The 17,531-nt window shown below is 40.3% G+C and overlaps 1 protein-coding gene across 1 annotated transcript in view; it reads right to left on the bottom strand.

Annotated features, from left to right (window-relative positions):
• Positions 1–301: 301 nt before the first annotated feature.
• The window catches only part of znf536 (zinc finger protein 536), a gene marked incomplete at its 3' end in the record, with an annotated part of 205,727 nt that continues 188,497 nt past the window's right edge, over positions 302–17,531 (bottom strand). Inside the window, exons 7-8 of the mRNA XM_080520613.1 lie at positions 775–990; positions 302–366 (exon numbers count right to left, since the gene is read on the bottom strand). Of these exons, the coding sequence (XP_080376739.1) occupies positions 302–366; positions 775–990 (281 nt within the window). The remainder of the gene's footprint in view (positions 367–774; positions 991–17,531) is intronic.

Below are 17,531 nucleotides of genomic sequence, written 5' to 3'. Positions count from 1 at the left end.
GACAACCAAGAGGGTAAATAAACGCTGCTGGACGGAAGCGGATGACAGAGGGGAACTCTGACCAGCTGATGGACTCACTTTAACCCCTTGGTGTGCCGTCCAGAGTCATGTTACAACTATAAGTCTCAAAGTGTGTGTGTGTGTGTGTGTGTGTGTGTGTGCGTGTGTGCGTGCGTGCGTGCGTGCGTGCGTGCGTGCGTGCGTGCGTGCGTGCGTGCGTGCGTGCTGTTGAATTGATTTCCTCTGTGATGACAGCTCCAGTCAGGCTGGCACCAATACACCCCACCACCACCACCACCAATCACCCCCCACCCTTCTCCCCTCTCAATTCCACACACAGGCATGCCACTGCCTCCACCGCTAACCCTGCAACACAAAAATGCAGCCCTGCTCATCACTCACGTTGGGATACGATGGCCGCCACTGGTGTTAGGTTCTGGTCGGCGCGTGCCTTCGAAAGCCCCTCCACCTCCTCCTCCATCATCGATACTGTAACTGATCAGTCAAATCATCCGCATGGATCATTTTTCTTATAAAAGCATTGTTTTTAGGGGAAATGTCATTCTATCGATCCCAGACAATTCATCTGAGTGTCTTTACTGTCTCACATGATGTGTTGCTTGGTAACTCCTAAAGTCCTCATTAGCAAAATATTTTTTTTCTTTAGTAAATGTTTAATGACTATTAATACACATGTAGTTCATTGCGTTTAAAGCGTGGTTCGCCATGTCATAGAGAGATGGGATGCTGCCTCCTCTGAAGGTTTCACGTTACTTCCATCCGCTCCAGTCGGTTGTTTGTTGTACGGGACGCTGCCATCGTCGCAGTTCTTCTCTGAGTTTTCAGACTCCGGACGGGAGCGCTTGAAGCGTCGATCTGGAAACTGGCTGTTATCGAAGGGCTTGCGGTGCACACACAGCACGTGGGTCTTCAGGTTGCCCTTCTGTGAGGCACTGTAGGGGCAATAACTGCACTTGAATGGTCGCTGCCCTGGAAAGAGAAAGTCAGAGGAAAAAAAATTCACAAGTCAATGAAAGTTAAATTGCCTCAAATACATGTATTTGGATTGTCAGAGGAAAGTAGAATGCTTGAATTAACGCCCACATATAAAAGACATACTCAATATTTATCGTCGCAGCATCATTTATTTACATATTGCCATCAGAAAGCATTTATCATTGTTGTATTCCAGTTTTACCATTGAGTATTAACAAATCTTTAGACACATTTCAAGGCTTTCAAGGTCACTTTAAGGTCACAAAGATTAAAAAACAATAATAATTATTGAAGCATTTAAGACATCTATGGTGAAATTCCATGAAATGTGAATGGGAAAAGTTATGAGACGGGTGTTCTCATGTGTGATTTGAAGGTCGGTAAAGATGTTAACATCTGGAAGTCCAGTGGGAGTGCCTTTGACAGTCGATGAGCAGAGTGGATAAACAATCTTAGTCCCATGGAAGACAGATGTGCAGGAATGGAGAGAAGGGAAGCAGAGGAGGACATGAGTGTATACAATCATGTACATACCGTATATTTCTCTGCATTTAGTGGAGGAACAAGAGGTAGACCTTTGAATGGAGCAGGGTTTTAATATGGAAATGGACCCGGAGCCTGTAAAGTGATAGGTTGCACTGTTCATAAACTATTCCTAAAATGTGTCTGTTACATCATTTAGAAGTGCATTTTTTTTTTTTTTTAAATCAAGGTGATAAGAAAATTGATCAGTATGGTTAACGATGAGTGATTTATGTAGGCCGTTGATATTGTATTTGGAACTTTGTAGACCCAGTGATGTTATTAATGTGTGCCGGAGAAAGAAGAAGATGCTGCTGATAACATCATGCAGAATCTTGACTGGTCTGTAAACGTGGTTGGATTTTGTCATAGTGACATATTTATAAGTTATGTTTCAAATGACTCAGAGAAAGTTGTGAAAGAAGCCGTTTGGGGAACGCTAAGAAGGAAAGAAGTGCTGGGCTGGGATTGAAGGAGTCGTAGAGCAGGGTGTCATCTACAAAGTGATGCAATTTCAGTCTGTGTTTTCTAAAGGTATTGCTCAGAGGGAGTATGTAAATGATGAAGTGAAGTGGCACCAGCACAGAGCCCTGAGGCACACAATCACTGACTGGGGATCTATAGGACTGTTATACTTCCTCATCTATAGAGGAGTTGTGTTGTTCATTCCAGTAGCAGTTAAGAGGGTTCAGGAGGGTGTAATGTTCGGTAGATGGTGTGTAAACTGCAGCGAGTAATTATCACAGTTTGATGGGATTGAGCTGGAGAAAAGTCAGGAGTGAATGATGACAGTGATGTCAGTCATCTTAGGAAAGCTTGTTTGGAAATGTCTTAGTTATGAAGCCATAAAACAATATTCTACTCATCAAGATATTCTGAAGACCCGCCCGCTTTTCTAAATAGATGAAAATGTTGATGTTTGCCAGCATTCGGCTTCACAGTAAAGTTCTGGAGAATCACGGACCAGACAGGTGGTCCAGACCTTTCCTTAAAAGCAATATGGAAGTGGGTTTAGGAAAAAAAAAAGAAGAAGTTTGGGGATAGCTTGGACTACAGAGTTGAGAATTAAAGCCGAGGGGGGAATTGAGGTCAAGAATTTGAATGGAAACCTCTTGTGGAGTGCTGCTGACCTCCTTATTGAAACAAATGCATCTCAGAAAACATCCATCTGTCTCTTTTTGTGCATTCACTGAGTTCCCTCAACTTCAAAAGTATTGTAGCCACCCGAGTCGATATGCATCTTTCTGATGGGGATACATATGTCTGCGAACACAATAGCAAAGCAGAATGAGGCAACATATTATGTTTTTTTTCTTTCCCTCCATCTCCTCGTTTGCTGCAGCGGCTCCAGCACAAAATGTTCTCACTAGATTGAATCTGATCATCACTGCAGCAAACACAATGGCCCTTAATAGCACCGGCCGTTTGTTTGAGGGATGCCGATTACACCACCATCATAACCCACTTCACTTAGCTCACTCACTCACCGACAGAGACAGAGAGGGCAAAAAAAGAAGAAGCAGGGTGGGGGGGGGGGGGGGGGGGGTTGGAGAGGCAGGATGAAGAGGGGGAGTTTGAGTCCTCTCCAGTACTTTAGAATATTAATAACACTACATTTGCTGTAACTCTCATTTTCTTTTTGCCTCCCTTTATCTTTTATTCAATTCGAAATGCTCTAAATCAAATTAACATACGGGTTTAAAAGAGGCGCTGGAGTAGGTGTGGGGAATATCAATAGGTAGAAGACGAGGAATTAAAAGGAAACAATCTATTTTGAGCAAACACACCGAGTTTGTAAGGTCGAGTCTACTTCCACTGCTCAGAAAAAAAAAAAAATGGACACACACATGCAAGCAGGCATGATGCGAGGACACGCCGAGGCATCGCAGGATGTGTGAAAGCAGCTACTTTGTGTTTGGCAATGTGACACAGGCTTTGGAGCCCGGCCGGCTTTCTGATATTACATTGTTTGCTTCAGAGCCAGACAAAGGGGATTTCTACAAGTTTGGAGGCTTTGGATGTTCCAGTTGTCTGAATTTCCAGATAAGCCAGTCGGCAGCACACAATGAAGGCCCCTTTTATTCATGTGCAGTTTAATTTCACACTCTCTTACATTACGTTAAGTCCGAGAGGCAGAATATCTCATCCCATTTTACACTTAGGGAGAGCGAAATATGCCCCCAAACAACTCAACTCGTTCTTCTTCTCCCATCTCGCTCTCGCCGTCTCCCTGCTTATTTACTGTTGTGTTCAGAATAAATACAAATCAAGCCGGGTCTTATCTCCAGGGAGATGTTTAGGTAAAATGAGGGCGATTGTGGTTGGAAAAAAGTTAGGAGAGGATGTATAAACTTGAGTTAGGGTTCAGATTGAAATTGACTTCTGCAAAGCAACTCAGAGACACGCAGGCTATACTTTGCTGTGGATTAAAAATTAAAGAGATGCTTTCTATCTATTGCTCACACACACGCGCGCCCACACACGCACGCGCATGCATTCCGACATCCACCATGCTGAGTCGCTACCATGTAAAATTCAACTCCGGTAAGTTGGATTTTGTTTTGAATCATTTTACATTCAGTACAGAGCCGAGACGGTATGAACCACAGCATTAGAACCACTGGCAGGTGAAGTGAATAAAACTTTGCAAAAGTAACGACGGAAGCTGAAAACTGTTCTCAAACACCTCAGTAGTAGAAACACAGATGAAGCTTTGATACCACGGCTGCTTCAATTTCAACTCCAAACCATGGTAGAGACATCAGTACTCAGATTTTACATTAATTCAGTGGTGGATTAGCCATCTTCAGAACGTTAACGCCAAGTAACTGTAACTAACACATTCAGGATATCAGGATTACACATCTATCTTCTGCTATCAAAGGAGCTGTGGTCTTGCAGATATGTTGTGATCCATCAATCACATTTAACACAAGGTTAAACTTGACCAGACGATGTTTGTATGCGGCACAAACTGAAGAGAAACCACAAGGATGAGTCAAGTGTTAACCTTGTTTTGCCACTGTGGGTAACAAAAAAAAGCTGTAAAACTGAGGAAAAATTAGGGGAAAAGATATATAGAGGAACAAAGGGGGGGAGAAAAGGAGACAGGAAGAAAGAGGAGAAACACTGCACTTGTTTTCATTAGTGTGGCATTATCTCAGCCTGTTAATTAACCCCCTAAGGCCCTCGGCGTGGAGATCAGAGGGAAACGGGATGAGGAAGTGAAGAGGAGGGTAAGCAAAAAGAGATTCAGGGGGTGGAGGTGTGTGTGTGTGAGTGTGTGTGTGTGTGTGTGTGTGTGTGTGGGGGGGGGGGGGGTAAAGATGGATCCCCATACGGCCAAAAACATGCCCAAGTTTCACCTGCCATATATTAACGTCCTAATTCATCCAGTCCACCGCAACAATTTCATCAGTGAAATAACAGGTGCATTGAAAACACAAAATTTGTGTTGCATTTTGGGTGTCCATTTATGTGGTTGACTGTGGTTTTTATGTGATAACAATCCGACTTGGTCGTCTGTCATTCGAATGTCCATGATCTCCCATTGTTTCAACTAAAAATTCAATGATTTTAATAATTTTATCCGATTTAAATTTCATTAGATTGAAAAACATCCGCCCAAACTGACAACAAAAATGTTTCATCGTTAAAACCATCGTCAGAACAATTGACTCCAAACGTCATATAATATGCACACCTTTTATTTCTTCGTTTGTTTCCTGCACCAAGTGTTCCTACAGCGTGTACAGCAGAGCCAGCACAGCTCTTGGAAGTGTTGTCTCCCCTGCATCTTGTGGGAAGAGCTATCTTTGACTGCAACAGATGGCCGAGCTGGCATCCAACTGCATTTAAGGATGGCTGATTTTGGTTGGGTGCCAGCGCGTTGTTCTTGATCCTAATGCGCCCCCTGCATATGTGAAAGTGCGCTCCTCCGTGAGTATTAATAGAGGATTTTAACGGCTCCTGTACGAGAATCGCTGCCTCCGTGGTGTGTGTTTGTGAAAAATGCCTGATTGTGGGTGTAAAACATACAGAGAGGCAATGCAAATATTCTAGCAAACGAGTTAATTGAGCATAAGGAGAACGTAGTTTGTACGTGTGAATATGAGGAGGGAATGGGAAAATCTTTTTCTGGGATTATAAATTCATGACAAACAGCATTTGACAAGTCCTGCTTACAAAAGATACGTACATATGATAAATCATATATACTTATATATACTGAAACTTTTCAGAGTAAATATCAGAATGAGGCTTCTATTTACCGGTATTTATTATAATTAATACTGTATGTACACACACACACACACACACACACACACACACACACTCATTTTACAACTGTTGGATAAAGTTAACTCCTTGCAAAATAACAGTGTTAGTTACCAATCAAACTGGTTGCTCAAAGGAAAGAATTGTCAAGATATTCAGTTGTCTGATGAATTTTCCAAATTGGAATTACTCGATTTGATAAATATTGACACAGGTAGATTTCCACTGCGCCAGAGCTCAGTGACAGCATGTCCTTCCTGACGTGTAACTTTTGCACACAAAAACCAACCACACTGAGGTGTGATGAATGCTTTGGTGCTTGGACTCACTTAAGATGCAACTTATTGAAAATGCTCTGTTTTCCACTTACATGCAGACAGAGGAAAACATAACTTTTCTGAAACGCCGCTAGTAAGTGTGTGCACCAGTTAGTAGTTGTGCACATGCTCAGTAGATGACCAATAAGAACAGCGTTTCCTCCACAGTGTTATGACTGCCAGTCCATGTTCTCCTGGGACTTGGTAGTTTTATAGTTGAAAGTCACCGTAATAACAATCCAACCTGGCCGTCTGTCTCTGCTGCATGTGTGTGGGGTTTCATTATAAAGACAAACAACAGCATCAACTCATGGCCCAACATGACAACTTCACAGTTTTGAGCCTTCCTGAGGGTTACATGGAAATGGACATCATTTTATAAACAATACTGTGTAAATGTGAAACTTATCGGAAATGAAAACACAAAAACGGTGCATTTTCAATTAAAACGTTGTATAAATGGGAGATTGACGCATGTTTAAAATACATTACTTCTGCTGATTCCCTCCAGTAAAGAATCACCACCGTGAATGGTTGCCTGAGCATTAGTGTTTCTGCCATTTCCATGGAAATTGACATCGTTTTCAAAATGTTGCCGTGCAAACACAAAGTGTTTCTTTCTCTTGAAACGTTGTCTTACAAACTCTGAATTAAGAATGCACAACGCGAAACTTTACTGAAACAAACAATGCATTTTCATGTGAAACATTGTCCCGTAAACGGGACCTCAAAGCAAAATGAATCTTTTTTTATGTCATCATTCAAATTTGGCTGAATAATACACAGACCGTAAAGGTCAGTGTTTTAATTAATCATTTCTTGTGACGTGACTTTGAAAATGATTGTATCACATGTATGTATCACATAGCTTATGTGTAAACGTCCCATTATACCAACCAAAAAAATAAATACATTTAGATTCCTTCAAACCTCCAAACAGCCTGGAGGGGATTCGTCCTTCCATCTCTGCGTACATTTCCTCTGATGAATTAAGAGCGTCTCCCTCGGCGAGCTGGCTTGTTGATAGAAAATTGGCCTGAAGTTTGGGGAATAACGATTTGGTCTGTTTCCTGGCTTAACTAGAGAAAACCAACACGCAAATAACACCAGGGGAGGCACTTAAGTAGAGGAGCGGTGTGGGGGTGGGGGGGGTAGTGTGGGGGCTCCTCCAGCATCAAAGCCAGCTAAAACGCCTCCACCGGGGACCAGGTCCCATGTTAAACACCGAGCTGGATTATTAATTGCTGCACCAGCAGGACCTGTTAATAAGAACCCAGAATAGCAAGCTCTTTTCTTTTTGTCTCTGTTCTATTTTCACACTTTATGCTTCTTTTCTGAAGTCGTTCTCTTTTCTTTGTGCGCTCGCTCGGCTTCACGCACCCTCTTCACTCGCATAGCTCAACTCGCTTATTACTTCACACTCAAAGCAACTCTTCTCATTCAGCCATCCCCTCCTCAATACCTTCATTCACCCGTTCACTTCCTCTGGATCTCACTCGTTAACACACCTTATAACTGGAACGGTCCGATGTTTCATCCATTCATTTCATGCAAACTATTAACCAACTGGCAAACAACTGCATTAATGAAACAACTCAGCAATAAGTGTGACGTTCTCTCTTTTTAGCCACTTACTGAATACAATACAATACAATAAATAAAATGGGTTTTATTTATCATCTTAGAGACTCTCCATTAAGTAAGATACTCAGGGAATTGTAACATATCAGCTCAGTGAAGCATGGAAAACACTCTTTATATAACGTGCAAAAAGGTAATTCATTGTTTAACATTGAGCTGTTTTGAAATGTTTCCATGCAAACCAACAAGCAACATTTTGTCAAATGTTCACATGTAGTCACCACTAACTTGTTCTTTTTGTATGCTTTCTTTCAGCATGTTGTCTTTGTTCAGATCATCAAAATGTGTAAATTTAGACTTCAGAAATCCTCATTCAGTCATCTGTCTTCTAATTCACTCACTAACAAATGATCAGGCACTTTGTTCATTTTTATTTCTTAGAGGTCATAACTCTCTTTCTGTGTGTGTGCGTGTGTGTGTGTGTGTGTGTGTGTGTGTGTGTGTGTGTGTGTGTGTGTGTGTGTGTGTGTGTGTGTGCGTGCGTGCGTGCGTGTGTGTGTGTGTGTGTGTGTGTGTGTGTGTGTGTGTGTGTGTGTGTGTGTGTGTGTGTGTGTGTGTGTGTGTGTGTGTGTCAGAACGTCCAACCACTGAGTCCCCAATGAACCGGGGGAAGGCACAATCTGCTGCTAACCTGTCACTGTACACAGATAATGGATGCCTGACTGTGTGTGTGTGTGTGTGTGTGTGTGTGTGTGTGTGTGTGTGTGTGTGTGTGTGTGTGTGTGTGTGTGTGTGTGTGTGTGTGTGTGTGTGTGTGTGTCTGCCATCCGTGTTTCTCTGCAATAAAGAAAAGGGGAGAGAAGAAGGAAAAATGGCGGGCGGTGGGGGTTGATAGATTCGCCGGCCACCTGCTTCTCACTCACACTCTGACACAAAGAGCATCGGCTGCTCGGCTGCATTCATCATTGTGAACTTCCTCTGACCTCAACACGCCACGATAACGGCTGAAAGTTAGAGAAACAGCCAGGAAACACTGAGCAACAGGCACACACATGAGAGACATGGAGATCTGGGAGTGTAGATGAATTTGGCTTTTGTCAAGGTTAAGTAAATAAAGAAGGTAACAGTCAGAGCTGCAGTCCTCGGATGTGTCATGATCTGGTTTATACGAGAATGACCAGTACCTTTAAAATCCAAAAACAGTGATCATGATCAAATATTCTGCAACTGATAAAACCCTATAAGACATTGAGCCATCTGCTGGAAACATTTTGTCTCATTGCGATCGCCATGTGACTGAATAGTGAGCAAAAATGTGGAAATGGACAGGTTTGTAAAGGAAATCATCAAATGATTATTTTTATTTTTTTTTTATAGCACTGCATTAATCTCCAGAGGGGAAATTCCTTCCTGAATTGACCCGTCAGGAGCAGCCATACAGAGCAGCACTCAGGGGGAGCGGGTGGGTCCTGCTCAGGGACCCTCGGTGTGTGATGTTTGGACTGTGTGAATAAACCAGAGTACCCGGAGGAAACACACACACACACACACACACACACACACACACACACACACACAATGTGTGTAAGTGTATGCGTGCCTCAAGGACTCCAGGCCAAGCTGAAAACAATATTCACATCATTCAGTTTGTCAGTTTTATCTTTATATTTCTTTCTATTTGTTCCTTTCTGTGAGTTTCTGTGAGTTAGATGGCTTAAAAGAGTGATCAGGTCCACTTTGCATCAGTAAATCCAAATTTAAAGTGAACACAATGAATGTGCTGTACATTTTTAAGTAATTCTTTTGGTTGCTTGGCGACACCGCTACATATTTATTCAGCATTTATGCAATCTGTACACCAGATAGGACTTACTGTGTCTATTAAATGACACATTAAATTCACTCTGCAGTGAATACTACATCGACTACTCAGGAAATACTCATCTTCTACTGTATATTATATGGCAACATGTGTTTCTTTGGGGATTTTTTTGTGTTTGACATTTTGATGAAATTGAGATTTTCCTTTCCCCACCAAAAAGATTACATCTCTTGTGTTTTTGCATTAGTTAGAAGTGAATTCAGTCTTAGGATTGTGTGTTTATCCTCCTGAGACCAAAGCTTTTGTCTGGTCTGCATTGTTTTATTTCTCCTTGCAATTTGGGATGAGCAGGACTTAATAAGTATAATAACTAAACTTTGTTTTTGTGCAGGAAGTAGTTTTGGGGGGGAAAAAATTTAGAAATGAAAAAAGTCCACATATGTGGACAATTGTTTTTTCATTAGAAGATAAATTCAGTTACTTTGGGATCAGAAGAGCCTAATTACTGTAAAAACTAAATTTGAGCTTTCGGCAATAAATAGTTCTCTCAAAAATCAGCGCTCTCATAAGAGTTTAGTTTTATTGACACCTTTCTGCTCACCTTTCCTGTTTCAGTTTCAAGAATAGAAGGACTTTCTTTAGTTCATTCATTATTTTCACTTTTGTACATTTCAGAAACTTTACTTATACAATATTACTTTATAAAATAGATGAATCATCTCTATTGGAAGCAGTGTTTTCTTTTTTAAAACACAAATATGTGTCTGTCGGTGCTATCCATTTCTCTGAAATAACAGAACGTTTCCTCCTCAGAGTTTCGTCCTGTAAAATGAAAGTTTTTCCTTTCCACTGTCTTCTCCAGTTGCTCAGGTGGAATTGGTGGATTTTTGCTCTAAAATAATGTCTTGAAATGCAAATGATGCTATAGAAATAATATTGAATTCTGTTGTATAAAGAAAATCGTACGTGGACATTTAAAGCAGTTTTGAACGAGTTTCATCCAAAAAGTTGACACCAGTAAAACACAAATGAATGATTTTCACCTGATAATCGTCATTGTTTCATGTGTTACTTGTAGTGTGTGGATCCATATGACATGTTTGTATGTAAAAGTGAGTATAGAAAAAGAAAGTAGGACACTGAGTGGGATTCAGCCCCTCACAGATATTCACATCTTTGTGTCTCAACCAAACATGCACTAACTTCTTTCAAGAAATAGAAACTCTTCCTATTAAAGCGTTCATCATTTCCAGGGTTCATGGATGAATTGTGCAGGACAGGTAGCTTTAGCCTCCAAACTAAATAACCCTTCCACAGCGATCAGCTGGTAAACATGATCATGTTGGAGTGTGATGCTGCGCACACAATTATCTTCCAAGGAGCTTAATTCCCTCCAAGAACCCGCCGGCGCCACAACTTTTCCAAAGCTGTTATTAACCCCCGTCCATAAGCCCCCCACCACCACCCACATCTTCCTCCGTCATTTCCTCCTCACCTCCTTCTCCTCATCCTCTCCCCGCAGAGGAAAGCCTGTTTGTCCACAATAAGTGAAATCACTCAATTCTTTCAGGAAGAGACTTTGGAGACCGAGCGAGGGAGAGAGGGAAGAGGAGGAGGAGGAGGAGAAAGAAAGTCGGTGTGTGTGAGTCCACCTTCCAAATAAGTTCCATTAATCATGGGCCAGAGTCTAATGTAACTAATATTTTACAATTAGAGGAGACAAGATGGAGCTGGGGGCCATCTATCTCCCTTACACCACATGATCATCGATTCATAAGAGCCACACACACACACACACACACACACACACACACACACACACACAGACACACACACACACAGACACACACACACACACACACACACACACACACACACACACACACACACACACACACACACACACACACACACACACACACACACACACGCACACACGGTGCTGACCCACATGCAAACAGAAACACACCGTCTGAATGAGCGCAGATGTGAAGCAGGAAGCAGGAGGAAGTACTAAAATGAAAGTGAACATGAGGGGCATAGCCGTCACATAAACATGAGAGTTTGATATTTTCGTCTCTTTTTCAAAAGTGCTGCGTATAACCTCAGACTGGGAGCTGGACTTTAACTCTTCAATACTAAAGATACAAGTTTAAGCAAATTTTAGCAAATAGGAGACAGACTGAATATTGACATGAAGAGATTTTTACCTTTGGAAATGTTGACATTTGGTGTCATATTTTCCCTAAAACAGCAAACTACTTAATCTGCTGCATTTATTCACCAAGTACATTTAAATAGCTGAACAATGTTTAATGTTCACACAGTGTATCCAACCTCCACAAAGCTTTTTAGTTAAACCTTTAGATGCTACATAAGGAAAAGAGAGCAAGTAATGCTGATTTAACTTTTTGTTTTAATTTGTTTTGTTTCAAATAAACAGTATTAACTTCAGGTTTAGATGATCATTAAATAAATCACAGTTTTATTCTATTTTCATTTTTATTTTAACCTTTGAATTAGAACTTCAAAGCACTCAGATTTCACCAAACAAATCAAAACTAAATATCACCCATTTAATTTGTATCCTGTCTGATTTGATATTTGAACTTTCTATTCTGTTTATTCTATTCTATTCTATTCTTTCTTCGGCAATGCTGTGAGGTATGTCTCTCTGCAAATGATACAGTTATTTTTCTGTTTGTTCTTTCGCTTTTTAAATGACAAACCTAAATAAATACAATAATCTCCAAATTATGATGTCTGTCCATCTTTCTATCTATCTATCTATCTATCTATCTATCTATCTATCTATCTATCTATCTATTAAAAGAGATTAAAATGATAGAATATAGATAGATATAATAGTCGTGGCATTCATTGTGGTTTATAAAAGAAGTTTAAAGAATGAAAACTTTCGGTGAGGGACCTTCTGAATGTTTTATTGATTGATTATTGTGCCTGATGGTGACAAAAAGGTTTCTAATAGTTTCTCATGTTCAGAATACAGGCAGCGACATTTACAGTAAAGCTGGAAACTCAGCCCATTGCTGGTCACAGACTCAGCATACACACACACACACACACACGCACACACACACACACACACACACACACACACACACACACACACACACACACACACACACACACACACACACACACACACACACAGGTGCAGAGTGCTTGTTTCACAACAACGGCCTTAAACTCCAGTGGATCCGGGCCGCACTGTGTGTTTAGAGGTAGAAGATTACAGAACCATGTCCAGGAGCAGTTTTTACAAAAAGTAGCACAGATGTTCTGGGAAACAGAATTTACAGCCTGCAGGAAGAAATTCATCAGATAAAAAGACAAAAGAGATTTTGCATTTAAAAGATTTGTCAAATGAGTGAATAGTCAGCAAGTTGATTAATACACAGATTTTAATTTAATTTTATGAACTTATAAGAACTGACATGTTCTTTTTGTAAAGTATAATACAAATTATTGTTGTTGTTATTTACTATGTGATAATTAATATTTCAGATATGCATTAATTGTATTCTAAACTTCACTGCTGCTGTTCAGACCCTAGATAAATTCATGGTGCTCAGATTCATGAATTAACATGTTTTCTGTAAAGTTGTTACACAATTTTTCAGCAAAATTGTCCACAAAATGACTTCAATGTGATTCAAATCACTAAAGTTAAAAAACAACAACAATAACATCTGCTTCCTGCCATTGGAGGATAGAGGGATATTTTGTTTATTCTTCAATTTTAAGTCCACGTACACGTTTTAAAAAAACATTTTTAACACAAAAATGTACAAATGGAATGAAGAAAGGGGATTACATTGGTGGAAAGAAATGTACATTTCTGTTTAAACACTAAATATAGTCCAACTTTCACTGCAGACACTACAAAATCTATTTCTTTCAACAAAAGTAATACGTAATGTGGGAAAAAAAATGTAAAATGATGTACCCACAAAAATAATTATTGAATGATCCTCAAATCCCACAAATGAATAGTGACCCTTTAACCCTCTGTAGTGCCAAATAAAAATGATGTATACCTCTGAGGAACAGAGGTACATACATTTGTTTTATTTTTTTTTAAACAACCCTGAATTATTTGGTAGAGGTTGGCGTGATACCAGGGGGCTGCTTCCCTCTGCAGTGGAGGATTGAAGCTCTGCACCAACAGCTGGTCTACTACGCCCTCTAGTGTCCACAGAGCAGAGCTGCAGCAGCCCAGAGGACAATGTAATGTGGAGGAGACATTAGAGGCAGCTGAACAAAAGCAGAGGGAAGGGTTCATCTGTAGGTCACCATCTGCCCGGTGACCGGCGCGACGCCGCACAACTGACTCTGCTGCACGCCTTCAACACGGCCATTACTACAGGCACACACACACACACACACACACGCGCGCGCGTGTGTGCGTGTGTGTGTGTGTATATAAACCAGTCAAACAGTTACTTTCTCCAGATGTGAGTTTTATTGGAAACACACCTGGTGGCACTGATCCATTAAAAAAATTAGTCAGGCATTGACCTGGGCAGCCTCCCTGTAGCTTTGGCCTTGTTTTAGGGCTCCCCTCCGTTAAAGGTTACCACAAATACAGCAGCTCATGGATGCAGTGCAGATCGGGTTTCAGACGGCAAAGGGGGGGGGGGGGGGTGTTTCAGTGATGAAAGCATGACATATGTCTTCCTCTTGAAAAGCTTGGAGCGGATGAGTCACACTGAAGTACTGACGTGGACAGGAAGTCACACACAACTCCGTCTCACTGGTGTTTCTACTGTTGTGATGGACGAGCTGCTATGTACGTTCACATCAACAAAACGTCGGACACTCAGACCGAGTTAAACACATCTTGGTGCAGTTTAGATGAGATTCATTTCCACCCTCTCATTCCTGTGTGGCGTGAACGCTAACTTTTGTGAATACAGTCCCAACGTTTCATGTGTACATTTAACTTTAATAGCGTTAATAAGGAGGTGGGGGAGTTATTGTTTACACAAATGGCTTCAAACTTGCATTTTGAAGGTGTTGTCAAACTCTGTCAGCGGTTCCCAAACTTTGGTCAGGGATCTGCTAAAGCCTCCTACACAATCTGTGACTTTCAGCCATCACAGACGAAAGATTGAGATCATGGAAGAGTCGTTTTGAAATCTTTGGTTGTGGCTCTAATCGGTGGTCGTATGTTACACCGTGAGCCGGGTCATGGATGGCCGATGCTGCGGTCATAAGCCTGTGATCGATATTCGACAGTGACAGGTATTTGTGGCGAAGAGGAAATGCTAAAATGCCAGTAGATGTTGACATGCACTTACTTTAAGCTCCCTTTGCAACATGACCCTCCAGGTTGGCTTCTCTTTCTGAGCCACGACTGTGACCATACTCTCCTCCTGTTACTTTTGTTTGGGGAGGGGGGGTCTCTACAAACACATAAATGCCACAACAGCGAGGCTCCGTTCATGTTTATGTTTAGGAAGTGTTGTTGTTGTGGTTCAGCTTGTGTTTTCATCGTATCGTATCGACTATGTTTGCTAACTCATGTCTTCTTCATGGTTAGTTTTTAGCCACTGACAGAACATGATTGAAAATCGGTGATAAACATTGAGACAGCTGCTTCTTCTGAAGAATTTTCCAGAGAAAATTGTGCTTCAAACTTCTCAGTTTAATACTTACAATCTCTCAGTGCCTGATGCAGGAGATTATGACACTTTCAATCTGAGTGTACGCAACAGCATTCGGATTCTATTCTCATGCACATCTCATCTTGTGTAGATTACTTTTTTTTAAATCATATGAAACCTGGTGAGAAATAATCCCATTAAACTGTTTATAATTCCTTCATTGAAATATTTCTAAATTCATTGTTTTGACTATCAGGTGTTGTTAAAGGCTTTTTCATGACTTACATCTCATGCGTACAGCCCAAAATAAGTATAAATAAAAACAGAAACATGATAATTATACAATTATATGAAATAATGTTTCCCAAACCAGTTGTATGATGCCGTGCACTACATGGTGAGTTCCTGTTTTCTGAAAATGAGGACATTTTTCAAAATACTCTCCATGTGTTGTTTGAGAATGCCAGGGTTCTGAAACCTTTATGATCAAAAGAACCCTTTTTGCAATGTTCGACCAAACATGGTAACTTTAAGAAATGAAGAAAAAACAAAACGTCTAAAAAAAAAAGTTTTTTTAGCTACAATTTAGCTACATTTTGTTGCATTTTTTAATTTTGCTTTTGAAGCCAAATTGACCTTTTTTTTTTTACTTTTTCATAGATTTTAATTTAATTGATTGAAGCCATGTTATGCATCTCAGCTAGTTTAGCTGTTTACAGAAGCTGCGCATTTCCTAATGGTTACATCAGTTTTATCTATATGAGCAATTTTTATCTATTTTTGTGTTTTTGTCTAGTTTAGTTTTTTTCCTGTATTAATTTTATTTTGGAGTCGCTTCATCTCCATTATCCATCTTTGTTTTTTGCCAATTCTGGCTGTTTTGTTAGCTTCTTTAGCTTTTTGTCATAAGATTTGGATCATTGCTGACAAATAGTGTGTTAAGTGTGTAAAATAAATATTGTAGCAAAGCTGCAAGTTGCAGACCCCTAAATTATGTGTATTTTCACATGCGCACGCACACACACACACACACACACACACACACACACGCACACACACACACACACACACACACACACACACACACACACACACACACACACACACTAACACACACACAGAATAAGATCTAGAAATGAAGTCAAAACAAAGTGAACATGAAACAAGCTGTTGCTCTGTGACAATCCATGTTTTTTTTTTAGTTTGAATACATTTTATTTTTATTATAAGTACAGTTCAGTAGTTACAAAACGAAGCATCTGCCATGAGGATACAGCAAAACATAAAGAGTGTTTCAGCTCACAAGACAGGTTTTGTACATATTATGTGGAGTGGAATGATCATTATAGCTGGTTCAGAGGGAGACGCGTCGCCTCTCATCCTTTACACCCCGCGGGGTCAGAGGTCAAAGTGCCTCCAAGCAGGAATACATCCAATCGGTTTGCACGGACCCCGTTTCCAAACACCCCCCCCCCACCCCCCACTTAAACTGTTACCTCTCACTTTTCACAAGTTTCACTATTTTTTTTTAACGTGGAATCCCCTCTTTTCCTGGAAACGATGGCTGGTAGCAGTCTACACAAACCAAATGGGTGAAACAATTGGAGGCTTTATTTAATAAAAAAAAAAAAATAAAATAAAAGAGAGAGAGAGAGAAATCTCACGTTGGGATTTGAGTAATGGGGATTATTACCAAAAACAAATCTGAGTAACAGTTTGTCAAAGCCACATACAGTATAGAGGTTGATCAAACTAAAAAAAAAAAAAAAAAAAAAAAAAGGAGTAGTAGTATAATATTTGGACTGTACATACCGCATTAGACTTTTTCTCTGGGTTCACAAAAGATGACGTAGAAACATTTCACAATGTCAAGGGACGCACAAACACACACCTTCATTTTTAGTTAGTTAGCTAGTTTTGTACTGTATAGGTTGGATTTATAATACTATCACAGTGCAAAATACTTCTGGGAATCCAAAACAAATGAAAGGAAGAAGAAAGGAGAAGTCCCTCTATGCATAATGGATTCTGTATATACGTTGGAGGGGGGGGGGGCAAATATGTCTGCAGCACAGGAGACGATTGTCATCTTTTTCCTCTTTTCTTTTTTTTTTTCCCGATCGGTAAATGGACAAGGCAGTTAATGTACAGTACATATAAAAATGAAAAAGAAAAAGAGAAATGAAATCAACCCTACGTTCTACGGTCTAGCACGGCTACAAAGCTTTTGTAGAAGCAATAACAGATGACTTGTATCTAAGGCTATACACAATATGTCTTTTTTCCAGTTTTGTTTTTTTTTTTCTTCTTCTTCTTCTCTCGTCTTAAAGTAAATACAACAAACCATTTTTCAGTAGTCAGTAACACTGTGCAACAATGATCGGT

This window comes from Blennius ocellaris, assembly GCF_963422515.1.
Source record: "Blennius ocellaris genome assembly, chromosome: 1".
Taxonomy (NCBI): domain Eukaryota; kingdom Metazoa; phylum Chordata; class Actinopteri; order Blenniiformes; family Blenniidae; genus Blennius; species Blennius ocellaris.
The sequence above is the reverse complement of the archived record's forward strand: the minus strand, read 5'-3'. Positions and strand labels throughout refer to the sequence as shown.